At 40.5% G+C, this 27360-nt stretch overlaps 1 protein-coding gene across 3 annotated transcripts in view; it reads left to right on the forward strand.

Annotated features, from left to right (window-relative positions):
• The window catches only part of trpm7 (transient receptor potential cation channel, subfamily M, member 7), a 199448-nt gene that overhangs the window by 156753 nt on the left and 15335 nt on the right, over positions 1-27360 (forward strand). For all 3 annotated transcript variants that reach the window (XM_087981216.1, XM_087981215.1, XM_087981217.1), the window contains 8 exons: positions 4451-4491; positions 14487-14512; positions 15528-15581; positions 16405-16455; positions 16552-16617; positions 24060-24343; positions 25958-26040; positions 26981-27186. In XM_087981216.1, coding sequence (XP_087837342.1) covers positions 4451-4491; positions 14487-14512; positions 15528-15581; positions 16405-16455; positions 16552-16617; positions 24060-24343; positions 25958-26040; positions 26981-27186 — 811 coding nt within the window. The remainder of the gene's footprint in view (positions 1-4450; positions 4492-14486; positions 14513-15527; positions 15582-16404; positions 16456-16551; positions 16618-24059; positions 24344-25957; positions 26041-26980; positions 27187-27360) is intronic.

Raw genomic sequence — 27360 nt, forward strand, 5'->3', positions numbered from 1 at the left:
CGGTTCTGGTCACCACATTACCAAAAGGATGTGGACGCTTTGGAGAGGGTGCAGAGAAGATTTACAAGGATGTTCCCTGGTATGGAAGGTGCTAGCTATGAAGAGAGGTTGAATAGGTTAGGTTAGGTGAAACGTTTAAGGGGGATACACATGGCAAGTACTTTACACAGAGGGTGGTGGGCATTTGGCACACGTTGCCAGCAGAGGTGGTAGAGGCAGGCACAGTAGATTCATTTAAGGTGCATCTGGATAGATGCATGAGTAGGTGGGGAGCAGAGGGATACAGGTGCTTAGGAATTGACCTAGGTTTAGACATTGGATTTGGATCGGCTCGGGCTTGGAGGGCCGAAGGGCCTGTTCCGGGGCTGTAAATTTTCTTCTCTGTTCTTTAAATTCTGAGTTGCTTGAGAGTGAGTATAGGGATGTACTATTAAGCTCAACTCATGTAAAGTTCCAGAATGGTGAGTGTCATGGTTGTTGTGAATAATATGGGTGACAAAAGCTTCAAAGCACAATGAGAATTATATTTCAGATTGAAGGAAGGGTAGTAGTGTTACTACCATCCTACTCACTCCCACCACTGCCTGGAAGGTAAGTTAATTGTTTAAAAGCTCACCTTGTGGGAGGAATGGCCTCAACTTTCGAAACAGCAGCAGCGGGAGTGAGGACCGGGGCTGCCAGGAAGGTAGTGTCTCCCATTCATCATCCTCCTCTAACCAGACAAAAAGATCCTGAGTGCCGATTTGGTAAGGTAACTAGTTTTTTTTTAATATATAGATTGTTTGGGAATTCAGAACAGTGGGAATAGATGGTAGGGCAGTTGAATGTTCCTTCAGTAGAATGAGAGGTAAGGGTCACCAGTGTCCATGCTAACTGCATCTGCGGGAAGTGCACCCAACTCAAGCTCCTTGGAAACTGCATTAGGGAACTGGAGCTGGATGAACTTTGGATCATTCAGGAGGCGGGGGGGTTATTGAGAGGAGTTACAGGAAGGTAGTCACACCTCAGGTACAGGAAAAAGGTAGATGGATTGCAGTCAGGGGACGGAAAGGGAACAGGCAGACAGTGCAGGGATCCCCTGTGGCCGTACCCCTCAATAACAAGTATACCGTTTTGGATACTGCTGGGCGTGGTGCAATTTACCAGGGGTACAGGTCTCTGACAGAGTCTGTCCCTGTTGCTCAGAAGGGAAGTGGGTAGATGTGCAAAGCATTAGTCATTGGGGACTCCATAGTTAAGGGGCCAGATAGGAGATGCTGTGGGGAAAAGAGAGATTTGCAGTTGGTATGTTGCCTCCCAGGTGCTAGGGTTCGTGAAGTTTCGGATTGTGTTTTCAGAATCCTCGAAGAGGGGGGGGATATCCCCATGTCATGGTCCACATCAGCATCAACGACATAAGTAAAAGAAGGATGGAGATGTAAGGCAGTAATTCAGGGAGCTGAGGTGGAAGCTTAGAGCTGGAACAAAGAGTTCTTATCTCTGTTGCTCGTGCCACGTGCTAGCGAGGTGAAGAATAGGGGGAGAGAGGAGTTGAACACGTGGCTTCAGGGGTGGTGCATGAGGGAGGGATTCAGATACCTGAATAATTGGGGCTCATTCTGGGGTCGATGGGACCTCTACAAATAGGAGGGTCTATACCTGAACCAAAGGGGTACCAATTTCCTTGGGGGGAAATTTGCTAATGCTCTTCAGGAGGATTGAAACTAATTCAGTAGGGGGATGAGAACCTAAACTGTAGCTCCATGTACAGGAGTTTGAGAGAAGCGAGGTCAGAAATAAGGTTTCAAGGTCGCAAGAATTCACCCTGCAGGCAGGAAGGTGGTTTGAAGTATGTCTACTTCAATGCCAGGAGCATCCAGAATAAGGTGGGTGAACATGCAGCATGGGTTCGTACCTGGGACTTTGATATTGTGGCCATTTTCGAGACATTGATGAGATGGGGCAGGAATGATTGTGGCAGGTTCCAGGGTTTAGATGTTTCGGTAAGAACAGGGAAGGTGGTAAAAGAGGGGGAGGCGTGGCATTGTTACAAGGAGATTATTACAGTGGCAGAAAGGACGTTTGATGAGGACTCTTCTACTGAGGTTAGAAACCGTAAAGGAGAGGTCCCTCTGTTGGGGGTTTTCTGTCGCCCTCTGAAAAGTTCCAGAGATATCGAGGAAGGGATTGCAAAGATGATTCTAGGTTGGAGCGAAAGTAACAGAGTTGTTGTTATGGGGGCCTTAACTTTCCAAATAATAACTGGGAATTCTATAGTTTAGAAGGGTCAGTTTTTGTCCAGTGTGTGCAGGATTGTTGACGAGCTATTTGTTTCACCTCAAACTTTGATTAAATGTGTTTCTCAGGTCTGGTTGACTGCAATCAAGTATATTAATCAGTTGCTTAAGAAACTTTGTTAGCGAAGCGCCGATCGACAAATTAATCCTTGATTCTCGCAAAAGTGTTTTGCCTTTGCTTCAACTCTTTGCTGTAACCTTATCTAAAGCAGTTTTGATTCCAAAACAAGGATTGGTTATGGAATATTTTGGATATCCTGAAAATGTGCACTGCTAGAGAAATTGAAATTGCTGCCTTCTATAGTGTGACTGCTGTGAAGTTGAGGCCCTTTAAAAATGCTTCAATTTATGAGAGTTCAATTTAGATGTACAAATTTGCATGATACAGCCAAAAGATTGCCAAGAACAATTGAAAAATAATTTGTTCAATACTGTGAAATACATTGTTAAGAACAATGTATAATTTTAAGTTCATTTCATGTTTCTGTGTGTCAAGAAAGGGGAAACGTGGGTTTTAGTATTCTCAGGAGCTTGATGCTGAGGAGTCTAGAAGCTTGTTTGCATGTATCTTAAAGGTTTTACAGCCTTGAAGTGAAGAGATGGTATCAAATAATTCAGTGCATTAAAAGATATGCAAGAGAAAGCTTGTTGCCTAGCAACAGGGGTCTCGGGCACATGACGATCTGGAAGCCAGTCAGATATATTCAGGTTCTTTGTCATGGAGGCAAGCCAGCTGGGAACTGAGTTAAAAGAATTTAATAGTGAATTTGGTTTGCAGTCTGTTTCGGGTATCATGAGGAGAGATACCAGCTGAAGAAAACAACATCCAATAAATGCACAGAAATTTGCTGCTAAGAAGCTGGTAGCAGCTGTGCCAGCCTGATTAAGAAGCATTAGAGTAATGGGAACCAGGGCATAGGAAGCCATGGACCAAGTGCAGCTAAATTGGATTAGTGTAGCTTAGTATGTGTTGGTCAGTGTAAACAGGTGAGCGGAAGGGCCTGTTTCTGTGCTATGTGAGGTTTGAGTGTTTGTAAGGAAATTATTGGGTTTAAAAGGGGGTAAAGTCATGTTAACCTCAGGTGTGGAAATTCAACCCACGCTATTGGCATCACTCTGCATTGCAAATCTGTTGTCTAACCAACTGATGTTTCAAGGTGTTGTGAGAACCTGAATCTTTTGCTGATGTTTGTAATAACATCTTTCCAACTTTATCTAGTGCAGTATTGTTCATTCAAATAAAAGCAAAATGCTGCAGATGTAGAGATACGTACGTTTTCTTTTAAAAATCGGTGCTGGAGAAATGCAACAGGTCTGGCAGTTTTCTGAAACTCTGAAGAAGAAACATTGGATTTGATTTGGATAGGCAAGTGAGTAGGAAAGGTTTCGAAGGATATGAGCCAAACACAGGCAAGTGGGACTGCTTTAGTTTGGGTAACCTGTTCAGCACGGACGAGTTAGACCAAAGGATCTGTTTCTGTGTCATATGACTATGAAACGCTAACTCAGTTTCTTTCTCCACAGATGCTACAAGACCTATTGACTTTCTCTAGCACTTTGATCATCTTGCTCATGTTTTTTTTCTTGTTTAAACAATGTTTTATTCTTTGTGGTAAAAGTATAATGCAGACATTTGTGAGTGTGTTGCCTCCTCAGTATAAAAAGAAGCAAGGTTAGGATCTAACAAGCCATGTTTCTGTCTGGAATCTGACTTGTCCAGTATTGACATCAGCTGAGATTGTAACAGTGTTGAGTGGCAGTGCTTTACAGAAATTATATTCAGATGCAGGAAAGCAAACATCTAATCTCGTAAACACTGCATTCTTGCTTGCAAGTTTCAACAAGTTGAAAAATGAACTAACATACAAAGTGCTGAAAACAGTCTGCAGATAAGGCAGCTTTGGTGGAGAAAATATTCATTTTACAGCTTTGATGAAAGATTACCCAGGAATATATTTTAGATGAACTGCTCTTAAACAAAGAAGAGGGAAGGGAAATAACAAAAGGAAGATGCCTCAGATTGCTTTGGTTTATGTTTATTCTTCCAGATTTCTGATTTCGTGATTGACCTTTTGTTATCATGTAAGCTTCACACCAGATGTGAACAAGGTTCTAAAGAACACACAATGCTAACATATTTGTATATAACATGAGCATGCTTTTTCTATTTGTAGGACCGTCTTGAAGACAGACAAATTGCAACCAGTTGTCAAATGTAAGTGAATGGAATGGTAATTTGTAGCAGTGTACATCATTGACTGGATTTACCTTTTATAGTTTTAACTTACAATTTTACTGTACAATTTGAATTCACCCAGATGTACTGCAATGGTCCCTATTTACCGTCTAAATGAATTTCTTATCCTTACCTGATGACCGCATTAATATCACTGAACATTTTTGTTTGCTGATATGCAACATTTAACACTCATTTTGTTGATAGCTTGAACATTGAACAGAATTTTTAGAAGATGACTCAGGCTAATAGTGTGAAAAGTGAGAATATAAGAGAAAGCTTGCCAGAAATGTAAAAATAAAAGCAAGGGTTTATAGGAATATTTGAAAAATAAGTGAGCATTGGTCCTGCAGTGCATGCAAATGGATAATTAGTAATGGAAAATAAGGAGGCAGATGAATTCAGCAAGTGTTTTGCACCAGTCTTCACTGTAATGGATACAACATCCCACAAGCAGTTGTAACTGAGATATTTACAAACATCAGGGAAGTGATACTGAATTTGGAGCTGCAGACACTCAAGTGTCCTGATGGACTTAATCCTGCGACAATAAAGAAATAGCTATGGGATAGTTGATGCACTGATTTTAATTTTCCAAAAGTCCTTAGACATGGGAAAGGTCCCAGTATATTGGAAGTAGCATATGTAACTTCTTTATTCAAAAAAGCTGAAAGAAGGAAACTATTTTCAAGTTAGCTTAACGTCTGTTTTGGGAATGTGCTTTCTATTTTAGTGGAAATGGCAAGGTGCTTAGAAAAAAAATGAAGGTAATTAGGTAGAGTCAACATGATTTTGTGAAGAGGAAATCCTGTTTACCCAATCAATTACAGTTCTTTGACAAATTAACATGTGCTATGGATAAAATGTGAATGTCCTTTATTACTTAAAAGGTTTCAAGAAGGCATCTGATAAAGTGCCATATCAAAAGTTATGTGGAAAATAAGCACTCATGGTTGGAGGCAGCCTGTTGGCATGTTACAAGATTGGCTGGCTAACCGGAAGAAGAGAGTTCGCATAAATTGGTCTTTTTCAAGTTGGCAAGATGTAACAAGTAGTACATCACAGGGACCAATGCTAAGACTTCAACTGCTTACAATTTTTATAAATAACCTGCAAGAAGAGATGGACGGATTGGTTGTCAATTTGTGAAACAAATGTGGGTAGGGAAGTTAGTTATGAAGCAGTCATGAGGAGGCATCAAAAGGTATAGATTAAATGAGCAGACAAAGAAGCGATAAATGAAGTATAACATGGGAAAGTATGAAATGGTACAATTTGGCAGGGAGAATGCAAAAGAAACATTCTCACGTGGTGTGAGATACAGAGGGGTTTGAATGTCCTTGTGCATGAATTTCAAAAGGCTAGTGTGCAGGTACAGCAAGTAATTACAAAAACTAATAGAATATTGCTGTCACAGCACACTGGAATCGTGCACTGGAAATCAAACCCCATATTCCTGGAGTCATCACAAATGTGAAAAGATTTAACCACGTTATCTAAACTGTCCAATTTATCTGACTGCCAAACCCAGATTAAAAGTAAACACTCAGGTTTTCGTACTTAGCAAGGAAACAACTGTTCGTTGAAATTTGATTTCAGCCTGTGGCAGGAAAGAAATATAAATTAGTAATTTATAACTTTTCTCCTTTTTTAAAAAAAATCCCACAGAGGTATAAATATATAAAGAAACCAGACAAGACACAACTGTTATGGGTGGAAAAGAAACAAAAAAAGTGTCAGTGAAGCACAGTCTGGCACTGTCTAGATGACAAATGTCAATCGGATGTTTTCTGTCCATTCTCTTCTGGTTATTCTGAATTTTCTGTTGAGGATCCAAGCTTGTGGACATATCAGTTCTCAATTTTTGTTCAATTTGCCTCTGTGTGTTTGCTGGTTTTCCCTTTTGCCTTTCAAGAAGGGAATTTGCAGAAAGAGAGAGAGAGCAGGAAAGTAACGTGCGACTTGGGATTTTCTTTTGACTTTGCCAGTCATAGAAGGGCAAGAGTGAGATGTTTGCTCCTTCAAGCTGTATTGTCCGAACACAAAGCTGTAGCTACTTGCTCAATCAAAAAATTGTTACCATGGTGAGTGCTCCGAAACACGCACAACTGCTCCTGGTTGAAAAACCAGTCAAACATTTGTCACTGGGCAAATGTCTGAGACACACACACTTAGAACTGAGGACTCTAACCTTCTCCGTCACTGCTTGAACAAAGCAACATTGTAGATACAAAATGCAATGAGCTCTGTTTGCCTTTTTATAAAACACAAAATTGTTTTGTACAGTCCCTGGGTCCAAAGCAGTAATTTTTCATACTTTCACAGCCTAAAGCATAAACATAGTCTTTGCAATCTTCAGTGGATTTGAATGCAGAAGGGAGGCAGGTATGCTTCAGTTGTGACCACATCTGGAGTACCATATACAGTATTGGTTAACTTATTTTAAAAAGGATACAAGGAGGCAGTTATGAAGAATGGCTTAAATCAGTTGAAGTTCAGAGGAGTAAGAGGTGACTTGTTTGAAACATAAAATCATGAAGGAATGTGATGGTAGATATGATTAGGATGTTATCTTCTATGGGAGAATGTAGATGTAGGAATTATTGTTTAAAAATAAGGAGTCACTTGATTGAGGTGATTTATTTCTTCCCCTCAGGGTGGTGAATCTTTGAAACACTCTGAATAGGCATTGAAGTCGTGTCTTGGAATATTTTTAAGACAGAACAAGATAATAATGGCTTGGAGAGGGTGGACGCTAGGAAATTGTTTCCGTTAGGCGAGGAGACTAGGACCCATGGGCACAAGCTTAGAATTAGAGGGGGTAAATTCAGAACAGAAATGCGGAGACATTTCTTCAGCCAGAGAGTGGTGGGCCTGTGGAATTCATTGCCGCAGAGTGCAGTGGAGGCTGGGACACTAAATGTCTTCAAGGCAGAAATTGATAAATTCTTGATGTCACAAGGAATTAAGGGCTATGGGGAGAATGCGGGTAAGTGGAGTTGAAATGTCCATCAGCCATGATTGAATGGCGGAGTGGACTCGATGGGCTGAATGGCCTTACTTCCGCTCCTATGTCTTATGGTCTTATGATTCTTGTTAAGGAAAGGGGTGAAAAGCTATCTGGACTTGGTAGGAATGCAAATTTGAGATTACAATCAGATCATCGATAATCTCATTAAATGACGAGTAGACTCAGGAGGCTGAATGGCCTACTCTTGTTTCTTGCATAATTTAGTTATTAGGGCTATGCTGTTTAACACTGGAAATGAGAAGTTCTATCATTTCAGGGAAAATAATTGATCCAAGCTAGATTTAGTTTTCTTAATTATAGTATTTTCTGTAATCATGCTTGAAGAATTGAAATTAAAAATACATTTTCATCCCCAGATCAGAATCTGTAATTTTACTGATACAGCATCTGTTCATGAAAATAGTTCAGTCTGACGTCATGTGCTGCACCTACACAGCACAAATACTCACCTTCAAGTTGAACAGAATTTGTTATAATCAGTTTCTGATAGAGTCATAGAGATATACAGCATGGAAACAGACCCTTTGGTCCAACCCAATCCAGTCCCACTTGCCAGCACCCGGCCCATATCCCTCCAAACCCTTCCTATTCATATACCCATCCAGATGCCTCTTGAATGTTGCAATTGAACCAGCCTCCACCACTTCCTCTGGCAGCTCATTCCATACATGTACCACTCTCTGCGTGAAAAAGTTGCCCCTTCGGTCTCTTTTACATCTTTCCCCTCTCACCCTAAACCTATGCCCTCTAGTTCTGGACTCCCCGACCGCAGAGAAAAGACTTTGCCTATTTACCCTATCCACCCTATCCATGCCCCTCATAATTTTGTAAACCTCTATAAGGCTACCCCTCAGCCTCCGACGCTCCAGGTAAAACAGCCCCACCCTGTTCAGCATCTCCCTATAGCTCAAATCCTCCAACCCTGGCAACATGCTTGTAAATCTTTTCTGAACCTTTGCAAGTTTCACAACATCTTTCCGATAGAAAGGAGACCAGAATTGCATGCAATGTTCCAACAGTGGCCTAACCAATGTCCTGTATAGCCGCAACATGACCTCCCAACTCCTGTACCCAATACTTATTGCAGGAGACACATCTAGATGATGCAGAACATTTTAAACTGCAGCAGAATGGGTATGACTGGGTTTATTTCTCACCTTTGAATGCCAGGAATAGGGAGTAGCCATACTTGTTTGGAAGAATCTCCCATCTAAGTTGTTAGAGTGTATTAAAGACACACAGAACATGTGTAATTCTTAAAGCCTTGGTAAATAGGGAAGAATATGGGATCTTAAACGTTTACTGTCCCCCAGTCCACCCTCTTGGGCTCCTGGTAGACACACTTTCTAAATTGATGAGTCTTGCATCTTGCCATATGAATGTAGCGGGGGATTTTAATTGACTAATAGATCCTATGGTAGACAGATTGCCTAAAGGCCCTCCGATATCATTATCACGATCTAAGCAACTAATGGATTTGTGTGTTGAACTAGGACTGGTGGATGTCTTGAGATGCCTTCACCCTACAGGCAGAGATTTTGCATTCTTTTTCCAATCTGCACAAATGTCATATCAGGATTGATCTCCTCTTGACTTCCGCAGCGCATTTGGGCTCGTTGGTATCATGTGCAATTGACAACATTACTGTCTCTGTTCATACCCCAGTGTACGTGATAGTTAAGAATAAGGATACTGTACTAGGTTTGGGGTACTGGCGAATGAATCCCTGCATTCTTAAGGATAGCCGTTTATTGAGTACTTTTCCAATGAATTCAGGGATTTTCTGACATTAATTCAGGCTCGACCAGTAATCCATCCGTTCTCTGGGAAACTGCTCAAGCCTGTGCCAGGGGTTAATTATTTCCTATTTTGCCAGTAAGAAACAGCAGAAGGGTGAGCAGCAATGCTTGCTCGAAACATGGTTGAAGGCAGCTGAGAAGGCATACTTTGATAGGCCCTTGCTGGCTAAATTACAGAGGATCACAGCACTCGGGTCCACATTGAACTCCATGCTCGCATGGACAGCTATAAAGGAGCTTACTTTTGCAAAACAAATGTTTGAGCATGGTGACAAACAGGGAAGTACTTAGCGTATCTTGCCAGGAAAAGGAGTGCTCCTCAAGCCATCACTTTGATCATGGAAAGTACTGGAAACCTTACCAGTGATTTTGAAAGGATTAATGCGGCATTTTGGAAATTTGTTCTGAACTGTACCGGTCTGAAAGTTGTGAAGGTGAATGGGCTAGAATGGAGTATTTTTTTTTGTATCTGGCTCTCCATGGTGTGATCCCTGAACAAGAGTCTCTCCTTAATGCCCCATTGTCAGTGCAGGAGGCTGTGAGACAGCTCCTCCATGAATTTTATAAGGAAATTAAAAGTATATTGTCAAGACCAATGCTTAGTATGTTTAATGATTCATACAGTAGTGGCCTCCTCCCACCATCTTTGAGAGGCAAACATCTCTCTTATCCTTTTAAAAAAAAAGGAGGGCCCTGGAGGAATGTGCTTCTAGACCCAAGTCACATCTGAATGTCAATTTCAAAATCTTATCTAAGACTCTTGCACTGAGGCTGGAAACTGTGCTACCCTGTATTAAGGAGGATCAGACTGGTTTTACAAAGGACCGCAGATCCTCTAATGATGTCAAGTGGTTACTTAATGTGATCCAAGTATGTCAGCAATGGTCATTGTAGGGATTAGTGACCTCTCTTTAGGTGTAGAGGAGGCATTTGATCAGGTTGAGTGACTTTTTTTTATACTTTTAAAGCGATTTGGCTTGGGTGAGGTCTTTATCAGAGCAGTAAACATTCTTTATAGTGACTGTCTGGCCATGGTTCTCACAAATGGTGGGTGGTCAAGCAATTTTAATATCCTTAGGGAACAGCCCTGTTGACTGCCCCTATCACCGTTGCTTTTCACATTGATGATTGAACCACTGGCAGAGGCCAAATGTAGGGATCCCAATATATCTGCTCCATAAGTGGGAACAAAGTCGCATAAGGTTGCATTGTATGCAGATGATGTTATTGTCTTTTTGTCAAGCCCAACAGTATCGGGACCTCATCTGATACAATGCATTAATTTGTTTGGCGGTTTCTCAGGTTACAAGATCAACTTTTCGAAATCCGAGGCCATGCCCATGGGTGGCCTGCTGCAAATGCCTGGCCCTGAGGATGAATTTTGATTTCCCTTTAGATGGTCACAGGAGGGCTTTCTGTACTTAGGTATTGTCATTACTCCTGTTTTTGATCGGCTATTTAAAACCAATTGTGCCCATTTATTGGATAGAATTAAACAACACCTTCAAAGATGGGAGGCGCTTCCGATCTCTTGGTCGGATAGCCCTCGATAAAATGAATATTCTCTCCCGCCGCCTGTACCCTATGTGAATGCTCCCCTTGATCTTTACTAAACAAATATTCAGGAGACTGAATGGCTAGTTCAGTTCTTTTATCTGATGTCACAAGCAGCTCCTTATTAAACTGACTAAACTGCAGCTACCCCATAGACTGGGAGGAGTGGACCTCCCAGATATCAACAACTATCAATTAAGCTTGTTGCTATCTTACATGAGTTACTGGGCCCTGGGGGACCCTCGCTCACTATGGTTAGACATTGAAGCATCTCAGGCAAGATGTCCTCTTACTATCTTGCTGTTCTTGAACAAAAGGAGGACAGTTAAGGAATATTACCATAGCCCAATAGTTATTAATACTGTTAAAGCATGGAGGGCAATGCGACAGAGTGAGAGCAATATGGCTAAAACATGTAAGTTTGCTCACTGAGCTAGAAGGTTCGTTTTCAGACATTTTGTCACCATACTAGGTAACATAATTAGCGAGCCTCCGGTGAAGTACTGGTGGTATGGACTGCTTTTTATTTGTGTAGTTTAGGTTTCCTTGGGTTGGTAATGTCATTTCCTTTTCTTTTCTCTGGGTTGGGGGGTGGTGGTAAATGGGATCCAAGTCGATGTGTTTGTTGATAGAGCTCTGGAGTACCGTGCTTCTAGGAATTCCCGCATGTGTCTCTGTTTGGCTTGTCCTAGTCGAAGTGGTGTCCTTCCTCATCTGTATGTAAGGATACTAGTGAGAGTGGGTCATGTCTTTTTGTGGCTAGTTGATGTTCATGTATCCTGGTGGCTGGTTTTCTGCCTGTTTATCCAATGTAGTGTTTGTTATAGTCCTTGCAAGATATTTTGTAAATGAGTTTTGCTTGTTGTCTGCATAGGGTCTTTCAAGTTCATTTGCTGTTGTAGTGTGTTAGTGGGTTTGTGGGCTACTATGATGCCAAAAACACCTGTTCCTTTTGAATACACTATACCTATACAGTGTATTCAAAAAGAATTGGGTATCCAATGAACACGATCCACCGATTTCTCAGCAACAAATCCAACAAGCAGACAAAAGGCGTCCAGAAACCCAAGCCACTCTCCTACATCAAAGACATCTCGGAAATGACTGCCAGACTACTCAGACCCCTTGGCATCATGGTAACCCACAAACCCACCAACGCACTAAAACAGCAACTAATGAATTTGAAAGACCCTATACAGACAATGAGCAAAACTAATGTCATTTCAAAATACCTTGCAAGAATTGTAACAAACACTTCCTTGGACAAACAGGCAGAAAACTAGTCACCAGGATACATGAACATCAACTAGCCACAAAAAGACATGACCCACTCTTCACTCGTGTCTTTATATACAGATGAGGAAGGACACCACTTCGACTGGGACAACACATCCATCCGAGGACAAGCCAAACAGAGACACCCATGAGAATTCCTAGAAGCATGGCACACCAACCGGAACTCTCTCAACAAACACATTGACTTGGATCCTGTTTATCACCCCCTGAGAAAAAGAACAGGAAATGACATCATCAAAGGAAATGACATCATCAACCCAAGGAAACTAACATACAAAAAAAGTGGGCCATACCACCAGCTCTTCACCACAGGCTCGCTGATTATGTTACCTAGTATCGTGACAAAACATCTGAAAACGAACCTCCTAGCTCAGCAAGCAAACTTACATCTAGAACCTCAACCTGAGCTACAAATATTCTCAAAAACTCGCTAATTGCTAAAACATTTTTTTGACGCCTATAGTTGGTATGTCAGGTTTTCAGCTGGGGAAATGGACCTGGGGTCTAAACTTTGGGCAGCTAGGGTTGTGACTTGCCTGGGTGCCCTGTTTGAGGGGACTCATTGATAGCTCGAGATGTGATCTTTTCCAAATCTGGGGTTATATTCAAAAAAGAACTACAGTCCTAATTGACTCTTTTATAGATCCGACATAGAGAAGAGGGTGCTTAGTGCTAAAAGTACACTTTCTATCAGCACTCTTTATCACCTGCTGGGAGAAGGCTCCCAGACGAGACCGAGTGGTTTGTAAGGTATGGGAGAGAGAACTAGTGTTGAAGGTCTCCTCTGAGGCATGGGAGGATATCTTAGAAAATGCAAGAAGGATCTCGATTTGCAATAGGACCCATGCCTTGCAATTGAATTTCTCCACAGGGTCCACTTGGCTCCAGATTGTGTCTCAAAATTTAAAGTGGGAGTATTTTCAATATGTCCCAAGTGCAAAATGAGTACGGGCACTCTCACTCATTGTCTCTGGTCTTGCCACAGGCTTGAGGCATACTGGAGTGCTGTGGCAGATGAAATAGAGAGGGTCTTAGGGACAGATGGAGATGGAGTTGTTATCTCTTCTTGGCTTAGGTACTGTACCTCCTTTAGATGCATACAACAAAAAAGCTATTCCGTATCTTCACTTTTTGTGCAAGAAAGAACATCCTGTTAGGATGGGTGGCTGGAAATCCCCCAGGGTTGTCAGGTTGGCATAAGCTGGTCATGGAGCACATCTCTTTGGATTTTCTCGCAAGCATGGTGCACCATGAAACAGAAAATTTCTATAAAACGTGGTGGCCCTTGTTGGACCTGGGCACAGATGTGTCTGGCACACTAGTAAGGGCCTTTATATAGTCATGACGATTCTGTTTTATGACTCTGGTATCCACAGAGGAGGAATTATGAACACATGAATATGTATAAATTTATGTTCTTGATGATTCAGGGCTATTACTTTGTTTCACAGAGCCATATTATTATCATTAGTATTACTATCATGGTTTTTAAATTATTTATTTATTTATGCAATTAGTGGGCTTCTTTGTACTGTTGTGAATTGTTGTGTTTTGTGTTTGTTGTAATATCCAAAAAAAACTTTTTTAAAAGAACATTTTTAAAAATACAAGAACAAGACTATTTATTATTTAGTTGCTGCAGTGCCAAAACATTTCATTTAAATAGGATCTACTCCTTCTGAAAAGGATTAGATTTAGATTTTTTTTAGATTACATTAGTGTGGAAACAGGCCCTTCGGCCCAACAAGTCCACACCGACCCGCTGAAGCACAACCCACCCATACCCCTACATTTACCCCTTACCTAACACTATGGGCAATTTAGCATGGCCAATTCACCTGACCTGCACATGGGAGGAAACCGGAGCACCCGGAGGAAACCCACGCAGACACGGGGAGAACGTGCAAACTCCACACAGTGAGTCGCCTGAGGCGGGAATTGAACCCGGGTCTCTGGCACTGAGAGGCAACAGTGCTAACCACTGTGCCACCGTGCCGCCCTGACCGGCACGGCAGGAGACCGGCAGTTGTTATAATATAAAGGACTAATCTTTTCAATGGCACAAACATAGTACAGTGAAAAATGTCTAATGACACACCTCACATTTGTGTTCCAAGTTAATGCATAACATCAAGTGTATTAAACTTCAGTATGAGTAAGACTGATTTCTATTGTTAGTGAATTAACTTGTATTGGATAATATGTTTTTATATGTTTACAGGATGGATTCAATATAAATTGTATCTGGCCAAAAAAAAAATGTAAAACCAAAACTGTTAACTTCTGTATTTCAGGGCTGTTGGTGAAGATGCCTTAAATGGTAAGACTTTACGTTTCAGTTCGGTTTTATGTCACGTTTTCCAAAAACTAACATTTTAAAAATGCAAAGTATTTTGTTCTAATACACTGTCACAAGGCTATGAGCCTTGGCGTTTGGCTTTCACATGTTTCATTTTGAAGGTTTAAATGGCACGTTGATCTATAGGGCACACCTTGTTTTACTGCCCAAGCTGTTTTGTGCGCATGAACCACATTTTAACAAATGTTAAATATGTTGATGCTCATTGTGTTGAGTTCAAGTTGATTTTCATAAGTGAAATAACATTGTAGTAATATTTCAAATTTAGCATAAACCCGAAGACTTAATTCCAATGAGCCTTTAACAGCTAAGCTCTTTACAATCTGTTTACTGCATCTTAAGTGAATGTACTCTGTCAAAAAGGCATAATTGCATTCCTTTTGGAGTGAATTTTGGAACAAGACCTTTATAAGCACCTTAAATCTTATTTCTTTCATCAGCTATGTTTAATATTGCAGCTCTCTTTCTGCATAACTGACTTGTCCTATGCAGGCAAAACCCATTTCAGATGGGTCATTCTGTATATCCAGGTTGTTTGGCATAACTATCTGCCCTCATTACATGCATAGTATGTTTAAAATCAGCTTTGAATGTGGAGCAACACTTGAAGTATTTGTACAGGACCAGCATGGAAACCTACAAGAGTTAACTTTACAACAAACCCACTGATACTTTTTCTCTCTTGTTCCCTCATGTTCAAATGCATGTCAAAACAGTAAGTTCTGGCCTCAACTGCAAAATGAACACTATTAAGTTTCTGTCTCATTGCTCCTTAGAAATTACAGGTTACTTTGGTATCGATATAGAAACCTATTTAACAATATTGTACTAAATCACATGCAAGAAATTCAAAATGTGTATCATTTTAAAATAAGTGGCTTTAATGCAGTCTTGGGATTTTGTGTCCCCTCTCTCTTTGACTGTTGAGAGTAGCTGTTTCATATATTTGTGTCTTAATGTTGTCCATTTGTTTTAGCACAACACTTTTACAATCCTCATCAATCTCATCCAAGACACAAGAAGATGGGAGGTGAGATAAAATTACATTTTCAATGCTTTTATAAAATATTGAACAATATATTGGCTTTTGATTTGCAACAAAACAATATTTTTGGAGAATTCTTCAGAGAAGATGATAATCCTGTTTCATATGTCCCTAATTAGTATTTATAGAAAAATGATGCAATAGAAATGTACAGAGTATTGGTGCGGCCACACCTTGAGTACTGTGTGCAGTTTTGGTCTCCTAGTCTGAGGAAGGACATTCTTGCTATTGAGGGAGTCCAGCGAAGGTTCATCAGACTGATCCCTAGGGTGGCCGACACACAAAGAAAGACTGGATTGACTGGGCTTGTACTCACTGGAATTTAGAAGAATGAGGGGGGAGTTTCATAGAAACATATAAAATTCTGATAGGACCAGACAAGCTAGGTGTGGGACAAATATTCCCAGTATTAGGGAAGTCCAGAATGAGGGGTCACCATGTAGGAATAAGGGAATAAGCTATTCAGGACAGAGTTAATGAAAAATTTCTTCACTCAGAGAATTGTGAACCTTTGGAATTCTCTCCCACAGAAAGCTGTTGGAGTCAGTTCGTTAGATATATTCAAGAGAGAGCTGGACGTTGCCTTTGTGACTAAAACGATTGAAGGGTATGGAAAGTGGGAGTGGGATGCTGAAATTGCATGGTCAGCCACAATCATATTGAATGGTAATGCAGGCTTAAATGATTGAATGGCCTACTCCTGCACCTGTTTTCTATGTTTTTATCAAAATGATACTCCCTTCTGTTGTAAGAATTCCGTTTAATTTTATTTCAAAAGATTTAATCTTATTTTTAATTTCTATCTCAGTGATCGGATCTCCTTTCAAGCCTGTACTGGATGTCAATTACTATTACTCAGGTCAGAATTGCAAGATAAATATTTTAAAAAACACATCTCATGAAAGATGCCTCAATAAATTGGCTAATGAGATACGTGTATCTTTCTTTTTAACAGCTGTTGAGAGGAATAATTTGATGAGGCTTTCTCAGAGCATTCCATTTACTCCCCTCCCAAACAGAGGTGAGTATAGGTAGTATTGAATCCAGTCAGAATGAATGTTTTAATGAGATTATATTGTGTTTGGCCATTTGTTCAGCTAACACATTCTACTGCTCCATATTCAACATCTTCTGTTAAATATATGTAAAATTAACTTTCTTCACAGTTGTACTACATGGAAATAACTTTTATCAAAGTATCTTGGAATAATCAACTGCAGTCTTAAGATTTCTACATAGCAAACCTTAGTTCCTCTTAAAATATTAAATATGACCTGTTAGTTTTCTATTTCCTTCTAATTCTCCTTCTCAAGCAGGCTTCAGTTGCGTTGCTCATTTATTGGTTTGCAGTGTGCTGCCACTAGTTATAATTTTTTTTTGTAGTCCATTTGTAACTTTTTTTTATACTCTGGAATGTGTAGTGGTTACATGCAATGGACATCTTTTCTAATCTGCATTACCACGGTGACCAGATAGTAGGAAATTGCTGTCTCGTCTTTATTGAAGGATCTTGTCGGATTTCACTCCCAGTAACGCACAGAGACCTCCTTCAATATGTAGGGATTGTTAGATATGAATCCCTTGATTTCACAATTCAAGGTATAGCACATCAGCTCTCTAAAGCATTGCTGTACAGTGTATTACCATCAAGGCCAGTATTGTTTGCCTTGCACTATGCTGATAGTTTTTTTTCCCTGAGAAAACTCATTTCCCTCATTTACTCTATCAAAACCCTTCATGATTTTTGAACCCTTCTGTTAAATCTTCTGTTTGACGTTTTTTATGCAGAGAACAACTCCAACTTTTCTAGTACCCATGTAACTGACGTCCATCCCTGGTGTTGCTCTAATAAAACCTCTCCTCCCCTTTTTCTAAGCCTTTGATGCGCTCCAAATATATAGAATTGTGCAGACTCCACCTGAGGCACACCCCTTTTCAGTTATTGAATTTGTTACTGTCATCTCATTATTTCTATTAAAATCCATTGCTTCATATTTCTTTCATTTACTTATATCTATCATGTGTCTGGACTTCTCTTTCTGGTGTGTGTTTGACTGTTCTCTACTAACTCAGGAGCTGTTTTCAATTTCCTGAAGTCAGACATGTTAAACTCTTGTTAAATGTGCAGGAGACCAAGATACGCAAATATTTAAATTATGGAATAAATTATTCAAATTATTCAAATTCTACTTCACAGAATGCCTTAATCAGCTCTTTGTTTATACCAGGTGAGGTTAGAGATATCTTTTGTTCATAGGGTGATCCCACTGAGACATTGGACAAAATAGATCTGAGTTATGAAAATAATTTTTTTTGTGCAATTGAATTGAATTTCAAACACAGTATTGTGAAATGTGATTAGCATGGTTCAAGAGTATGTGGAAAACATGTGGATGGTTGGTCTATCATTTTATTTAAGTTAACCTTACCAGTCAGTGCTGTACAAATTCAGATTATAGCACCATCTACTGGAATTGAAGTGTACACACTATTTAAATAATGTATCTCAAAGAACATAGAACTGTACAGCACAGGAATGGGTTTCTTTGACCCATGATGTTGTGCCAAACATAACGCCAAATTAAACTAATCCCTTCTGCCTGCCCTTGGTCCATATCCCTCCATTCTTTGCATATTCATCTGCTTATCTAAAAGTCTCTTGAACAATCCTATCGTATCTGGCTCCACCACTACCCCTGGCAGCATGTTCCACGCTCTTACCACTCTCATATCTCCTTTGAACATTTCCCCCCTCACCTTAAATGTATGTCCCCTGAATTTAGACCTTTCAACTTTGGGAAAAAAGATTCTGACTGTCAACACTATCTATGCATTTCATAATTTTATGAACACCTATCAAGTTTCCCCTCAGTCTCTGCTGCTCCAGAGAAAACAAGCCAAGTTTTTCTAGCCTCTCCTTATAGTCCATATCCTCTAATCCGGGCAGCATCCTGGTAGACCTCTTCTGCACCCTCTCCAAAGCCTCCACGTTCTTCCTGGAATGCGGTGATGAGAATTGAACTCAGTACTCTAATTGTGACCTAACCAAAGTCTTATAAAGCTGCAACATATTATTCTGACTCTTGTACACAATTCAGTAAAGGCACACATGCCATATATATCATCTTTACCAGCCTATCTACCTGCATGGCCACTGTCAGAGAGCTATGGATTTGAACCACAAGATCCCTCTATACATCAATGCTGTTCAGAGTCCTGCAATTAACTGTATACTGTTTCCTTAACATTTGATTCCCCAAAGTGCAGCAATTCACACAGATTAAACTCTATCTGTCATCTCTCCACCCATTTCAGCAACTGATCTATATCCTACTGTACCCTTTGATAACCTCCTATACTATTCCCAACTCCACCGATCTTTGTATCGTCTGCAAACTTACTAACCCACCCATCTACATTTTCTTTCATATATCACAAAAAAAAGAGGTCCCAGTATGGATCCCTGCAGAACACCACTAGTCACAGACCTCCAGCCTGAAAAACACCCTTCCGCCACTACCCTCTATCTCCTCTAGGCAAGCCAATTCTGAATCCATGCAGCCAAGTCACCATGATCCTATGTATCTTAATCTTCTGGATGAACCTACCATGAGGGACCTTGTTGAAAGCCTTACGAAAGTCCAAGTAGACAACTGCTTTTTGCTAATCAATCACCTTTGTCACCTCAAAAAATTCAATCAAGTCAGAAAGACGTGACCTACCCTGCACAAAGCCATGCTGATTGTCCCTGATTAGGCCATGTTTTTCCTAATGTGCGTAAATCCTATTCTTTAGAATTGTCTCTAGTAGCTTCCCAACCACCGATGTAAGACTCACTAGTCTGTAGTTTCCTGGGTTATTCCTATTTTCTTTCTTGAATAGAGGAACATTAGTTGATCACCAATTCTCCGGGACCCCTCCAGTGACTACTGAGGATACAAAGATCTTTGAGAAGGTCCTAGCAATCCCCTCTTGCCTCTGTCAATAAGGACAAAGAGGCCTTGGCTAAATTGGAAAAGAGGCATTACATGATTGATTGATGCTGCCAGTGAAGGATTTCATTCTGAGAGAACTACGAGCCATTGATGTTTTAGAGGGTGATGTCACAGATTGGCTCTCAGGTCTCCTCTGTTGCCCTAGCAATTGCAATTTGCTAATAGTTGTGATGTTGTCAAGTTGGAACATTTTAACTTTAGAGAAATGTGAAAGTTAGATATAAATGTTAGGTGTGGCACGGTGGCTCAGTGGTTAGTACTGCTGCCTCACAGAGCCAGGGAGCCGGGTTTGATTCTATTTCAGGTGACTATGTGGAGCTTGCACATTCTCCCCGTGTCTGCGTGGCTTTCCTCCAGGTGCTCCGGTTTCCTCCCACAGTCACAAACCTGTGCAGGTCAGGTGAATTGGGCATGCTGAATTGCCCATAGTATTGGGTGCATTAGTCACAGGAGATGGATCTGGGTGGATTATCTTCAGAGGGTCGGTGTGGACTTGTTGGGCCAAATGGCCTGTTTCCACACTGGAGAGAATCTAATCTAAAACCTGAGGGAGACCGTTGAGCCTTGGGGCCTTATCCACCTGAATGCTCTTCAAGAGACCCAACACCACTTCTTTCTTGATCTCAAAATGTCCAAGCATATTAGCACGATCCACACAAATCTCTCAATCGTCCTTCTCCTGGGTAAATACTGACAGAAAGTACTCATTTAGGATCTCAAGCACAAGTTCTCTCCTTTATCCTTGAGTAGTCCTACCTTCTCCCTAGTTATCCTCTTGTTTTTAATGCATGTACAGAATGCCTTGGGATTCTCTTTCACCCTACTTGCCAAGATCATTTCATGGCTCCTTCTTGCTCTCCTAATTTCCTGCTTGAGTTCTTTCAAGCTTTCTTTATATTCTTCACAGGCCCTGTCCAGTTTTTGACATCCTAAACCTTACATGTGCTTCTTTTTCCCTTTAACTGAATTCATAATATCCCTTGTTATTCAAGAGTCCCTTACCTTTCCATCCTTGTCTTTTCTTCTTACTGGAACATGCCAGTCCTGAACTCTGATCAGTAGATCTTTAAACAACTTGCCCATGCCACATGTGGACTTGCCCAATAATTGCAGCTCCCAATTAACACTCCCTAACCCCTGCCTAATATTGATGTAATTTGCCCTCCCCCAATTTAGTAGCTTCCTACAAGGTCCTGATTTATCCTTATCCTTGGGCGGCACGGTGGCACAGTGGTTAGCACTGCTGCCTCACAGCGCCTGAGACCCGGGTTCAATTCCCGCGACTGACTATGTGGAGTTTGCACGTTCTCCCCGTGTCTGTGTGGGTTTCCTCCAGGTGCTCCGGTTTCCTCCCACAGTCCAAAGATGTGCAGGTCAGGTGAATTGGCCATGCTAAATTGCCCGTAGTGTTAGGTAAGGAGTAAATGTAGGGGTATGGGTGGGTTGCGCTTCGGCGGGTCGGTGTGGACTTGTTGGGCCAAAGGGCCTGTTTCCACACTGTAATGTAATGTAATCTAATCTAATCTAATCTAATCATTGATATCTTAAAACTTAAGTTCACTTCATAGAAATAAGGAAACGTGGGCAAGTTTTAACAAGTGAAGCCTTGATGCATGAGACTCATGATGCAATATGTGAGGATCATTTAATGAAAATGCAGGAGGATGAGTAACTAGCTAATTTTCAGGCTGCAAGTCATTATTGGTGGAGTGTCCCAGGAATTAGTGCTTGGGCCTCAGCTATTTACAAATGGTTTATAATCTGTATTGATGAGCTAGATTTGGGGTTGGAGAGTTTGACATTATTCACGTTTGCTGATAATATGAAACTAAAGAGGAAAGTACAGTGTAAGGAGGACCCTGGTCTACAAATTGCAGAGGTGAGTGGACATATAGGCAACAAATCTAATATAATGTGGGGAAAGTGGAGCTATCAACCTTGTTAGGGAGAAGTAGGAAAAATAGTGGCAACAAAGCTTCAAGCACATTAATTCATGGCTAAAACGTTCTCCTGTCAGAAGAAAAGGAGTCAGAAGGACTTTCTAAAGTATCATTCCTTCACCCCTCAGTTATTTTTTGTGAATCTGCTCCTCCATCTCTGCCAAATTCTGTAGTTAGAACAGTACCATACAGGAACAGGCCCTTCAGCCCACCAAGACTGTGCTGACATGTAATGCTTTTCTAAACTAAAAACCTTTTGCCTCTACCCATGCTTTTCTGTTTATTCCCTGTGTATTCATGTGTCTATCAAGGTGCTTCCTTAAACGTTAAAATTCACACAACTCCAGGTTATAGTCCAGCAGGTTTATTTGGAGGCACTAGCTTTCAAAGCGCTGCTGTTTCTTCAGGAGGTTGATGTGGTTTTTAACTTTATTCACCCAGTCCAACACTGACTCCTCCAAATCCTTAAATGTTGCTTTTCTATCTGTCTCCACCACCTTCTTTGGCAGTGCATTCCAGGCACTTACCACCCTGTGTGTGGAAAAAAAACAACTTTCCTCTCTCATCTCCTTTTTAAACTTTTACCCCCTCTTACCTCAAATGTATGTCCCCCAGTAATTGACATTTCTACCCTGGGGAAAAAAGACTCCAACTAAGTATTAAATCCATTCCCTGTCAAGCCCCTGTCAATATATGGGAAATTATACCATCCACCACAATAACCTTTTTTTATACATAGACTGTCCACACTCCTGTTCCTCTATCATCTGCAGGCTATTGGGAGGCTTGTAGTGCAATCCCATCAAAGTGATTGCACCGTTCCTATTCCTGAGCTCTACCCATATGGCCTCACTGAGCCCAGTGTCCAAGTATCCTCCCTCAGTACAGCTGTGATCATTTCCCTAATCAGTAACGTAACTCTTTGACCTGTTTTCCAGCCTCCGCCATCATACATGAAACATCTGAATCCTGGAATGTTGAGCTGCCATGTCCTCCTTTCAACCAAGTCTCTGAAAGAGCTACAACACCATAGTTATATACATTAATCCAAATTCTGGAATCAGCCACCTTACTTGTCATACTCCCACATTAAAACAAGCACACCTCAGACCACCAGTCCTGCAGTACTCTGTAACCTCTCCATCTGCTCTTCCTCTTCGCCTTGCTGGCCTTGGTATCTGACTCCTCCTCTGTCTTCTCACCTGTTCTGCCCCCTGCCACACTATTATGATTATTAGTGTACACCTTATTTCTACATTTTAGCCCTACATCTTGTTGCTTAACACCGTGACAAGATAGTTTGAATCCTGTCCCATTGTGCTGATTACAGGTAGTTGTCCTGTACATTATCATTGTGTTCCAGCGAAACCTCGCTGAATAGAAAATTGCTTGACAGAAATAATGAGACCAAAGGGAAAAGTGGGGTTGGGGCAGACCAGCAAAAAATATCACTCATGATCGCTCAAAAATCACCCAAAAGTCAAATGCAAAGTATTGCACAGACTGAATGAAGGTTGAAATCATATTTATTAACAAAACAAAAGTAAATTTAACACAGTACTTTTGTTTTAAAAATGTAAGAAAGCTGCTCTCTGCACAGTACCTATTGCAGACAACTGCTCTGTTGGCAGCTGACATTGGCGCATGCATAGAATGGCAGGGAGAGTTTAGCGCTGACATCGCACATGTGCGGACACTGGCGCATGTGCAGAGCAAACGCGCGAATCGATCTCCATTGGAATCATGCTGTTGCCAATGGAGATAAGCATTCTCCAAAATACTGTTCCCTAATTTTTCTGCAACATTATAGCCAAGTTATGCTGCCAAAACGTGCATTATCCCAGAACTATCTGTAACTTGCTGCAGTAATATTGGTTTCTGCTTTGTTCGCTTGCAAAGAAGCTGTCTTGATAGCCAGATTTGTGGCAAGTCAGAGTTATGTGTTCTAAGAATCTAAAAGGTCTGCCTCCTGCACCAGATTCCTAGCCATGCATTAAACTTAATCTCATCTTCAGTTTCCTAGAGTGGGATTTTTGGACCACTAAAGTCTCAAAGGGTTATGACAGTCAGGCAACAAAGTAATGTTGACAGTGTCAACAATGGTGCTTTTGAATGGCAGGACAGGATTGTGGGCCATGTGGTAGTGCCCTGCTCCTGTTTGTTATGGTGTTAAATCATAGAGGTGAAAAGAATAGGGGAAAGACAGTACGGATCATGTTTGAGTTTACATGCCAGTGTTGGAAGCAAAATGCAAAATTCAGATTTTTGGATACTGAGGAATATGTGTTTTAGTCAGACACTGCAAATTCTTGATTTCAACACTGTAGCACTGATGTGATGGAGTTTTTTCTTTGAAGTGTGTTTTCTTGCAGTTCAGAGGAGCAAATGTAGATCATTCAGGCAACTAATGATCACATAATGTATTTGAGAGATACAACGGACAAAGGAAGTTGCTGCCTGCTGCTTCGCTGTTCTATTATGGATCTGATCTAAACTTCCTCACACTTCACATTTCTTTTGTATTGAAGGTGAACCTGTGACTATATATAGGCTGGAGGAGAGCTCACCAATCAGTTTGAACAATAGCATGTCATCCTGGTCCCAACAAGGACGATGTGCCAAGATTGAGTTCTTAAGTAAAGAAGAAATGGGAGGGGGATTGAGGCGAGCTTTAAAAGTGGAATGCACGTGGGCAGAGTTCGATATTCTGAAACCAGGTCAACTGTATATTGTGAAGTCTTTTCTTCCTGAAGTTGTGAATACATGGAAAAGAATCTACAAGGAAGATACTGTGTTACATCTGTGTTTGAAGGTAAATTTATTTTATGCTGAAATATTCATTAATGCTTCAGGAATTGTTTTGTAACAGTGTTGCTAATTTTGCCTTATAAATTTGTACTACTTGTAAATATTCTACTGGTGAAAAATTAGTCTAGAATTATGTAAACAAAATTACTAGGACTGTGCTGAACTCAAAGTATACTACAATCTGACGTTTGTCAATTTACAGAAAAAAACGCTGACCCTGCTGTATCAATTAAAATGATATTTTTCTCTATTTTATAATTGCAATTTTTTATTTGTGGAATGGTTGTAGATTTCAGTTTGTTTGAAAATGTTGGAAGAAAGGCACCAAATGATCCTGGAGTTGTTCTTGGAAAGTGTGATCCAGCCAGGCAGCACACCCTAAATGTTGTTGTACATTTGTCCTGCAAGATCTAGGATGTCCATGGCCTCAGTTATTGATTGTTTGAAGGTAGTTTATCGATGAGTCTAGTATTAAAGATCTGTTGCTTATTGGGTGAGTGTTAATGTAAAAGAGGTACTTATGGATTTGGACTAAGAAGTTAATTTTTTCTATTGGTCAGTGCAATTCTGTACATAGTAAATGTCAATGTATACAAATAATTACAGAGCAATTAATAAAGTAGTTTGAATGTTGATAAAGAATAATAGCGCTTGGAACCTTTCCAAATTTCACTTGTGAAAAACTAGTAGAGAATGATTTAAACAAAATTACTAGGACATCGCTGAACTCAAAGTATCCAAGCAAACACATTTATGGAATATTGAACACTAGGATGCTTTAAAACACTGGTGTAATCGCTGTCAGGCAGCCTGAGGAGTTGCCAAGACACTGTTGCTTTGGATAGTTCTGAAATGTTAGAATATTGTAAAATGTATGCAGTTTGCAACAGCAACTAAGGGTGATATCTGCAAATGGTGAGATTTATTGGTGAGATTTGAGGCTGCTGTCAATGAGAGCTTTGAAGGAGCTCTGTCACATCAGAGAGCTTCACTCCAGAAACTTTTGAGGCTGGCATTTCAGTGCAATATAGAGGGAATTCTAGACTGTCTTTTGATTTGTCATTAAAATGGAGCCCAGTTTATTTTTTGAGCACAGGATTCTATGGCATTATTTGAAATAGAGCTAGCAAGGCCACAATTGAAATATTGTGCGCAGTTCTGATCACCATATTACAGGAATGATATAATTGCTTTAGAGAGAGTGAAGGGAAGATTTACTAGAATGTTAAACAAAAACAGGAATTGCTGAAAAAAACTCTCACTTGCGCAGTAAGTGTGTATAGTCACTACTCAGCCTCATTTTCAGCAGTGGCTGGACTTAAGACATTTATTGGAATAGGAGTTGTAGCATTGCAAAAGCACTGCTTAATAACTAAAAATGATCCACTTGAGGTAAATTAGAAGGTAACTTCTTTTTGTTTTCACATGGGATTTTTTTCTTGTTAGAATCATCAGTTACTGAAAATTTCTCTGGTTAAGAAATTGGGTATTAATACATCAGGCCCTAAATGCAAAATGCTAACTCAAACAATTGCTGATTGAGTGGAAGCTGCAATATATTTCTGTGTCTGACAGAAGCTGTGTTTTTGAATTTATTTTTCTGGTCTCTTGTTCACAGGAGATCCAGCAGCAAAGAGCTGCACAGAAGCTTGCTTTTGCCTTCAATCAAATGAAACCAAAGACCATTCCATATTCTCCAAGGTGAGGAGAAATAATTGATCACTTTCTAAAATCTTTGCATTTCTGTGTACCATTTATGAATTTGTTTCAATTGAAATTTCACAGAATTGTTACTGTGTAGAGGTAGGCCATTTGGCCCATTTGTTCCTGCACCACCTCTCAGAATGAACATTGACTTAGTGTCATTCTTCTGTCCTTTTTCCATTATACTAAATATTACTTCTGTTTACATAATTATCCAATTCATTCTTGAATACTCTTTGAACCCAGCTCCAATAAACTTACAAAAATGCATTCCAGATCCTAATTATTTTCTACATGAAAAAAATTATTTTCTCACATTGCATACCCTCCATTGCAAATGAGTGGGGGCTTCACTGGGCAGCCTATCACTTTGTGGGGAAGAAGGGGTGTGTGCTCCCTGGTGGAGAACAGTAGACAGTGGTGAAGCACAGGGAGGGGTCACAAGTGGGAGAGTATGTGTCATAATGGTGCCATTTGGGTCAGGATCAGTAAACGATTTTAAAATAAGTCTCATGACATTCAGTAAGATTTCAGGTTGCAGTAACTTTGCAAAGGGAAAGTGCTAAAAGAGGACAAGTTAAATGAAGACATCTTGTAGTTAAAATGCAAAGGTTTACACAGGCAGCTTCGATAATCATTGTGGATGTAGGAATTTATAATGGTCATACAAAAATAAGATTTTTTTTTTAAAATGACATTAAAATGGGATTTGAGTGATATGTGTCCTCTGTTCTGTCACTCAAACTGGAATCCTACTTCAACTGAAGGTAACATGATGTTTAGTGCCAAGGCTTTGTGCACTCTGAATCAGTTGGTGTTGTCGGGCGAACCTGTCTGGCTGCAGTGTGATATTTTAATAAACTGCAGCTGAATCTGAAGAGAGATGTGTCCAACCTGAATTCCCAAAATAATTCGTGATTGTCTGCTTTATCCTCAGATTCCTGGAAGTGTTCCTTCTGTACTGTCACTCAGCAAGCCAATGGTTTGCAGTTGAGGAGTGTATGACTGGAGAATTCCGGAAATTCAATCATAACAGCGGAGATGAGATCCGTCCAAACAACATGCTGGAGGAGACCATGCTTGCCTTTAGTCACTGGACCTATGAGTACACTAGAGGTGAACTATTGGTTCTGGACCTGCAAGGTGAATGCATGTGACCTCTGTGTTAAAGTGAGGCAGTCTTGTGTCAATATGTAGCGAGATGTGCTCTTTTGGTGTGTAATTGGTTAACCTCATGGCTGCATATTTGACTTTAGAGCAAAATTAAAGTCTTTGCCAGAAAGAATGGTACATTGCAACTATTGAACGTTTACACTA

The sequence above is a fragment of the Chiloscyllium plagiosum genome, unplaced genomic scaffold (assembly GCF_037043375.1).
Source record: "Chiloscyllium plagiosum isolate Xiang-an unplaced genomic scaffold, Cpla_swu_hap1 HiC_scaffold_39, whole genome shotgun sequence".
Classification (NCBI taxonomy): domain Eukaryota; kingdom Metazoa; phylum Chordata; class Chondrichthyes; order Orectolobiformes; family Hemiscylliidae; genus Chiloscyllium; species Chiloscyllium plagiosum.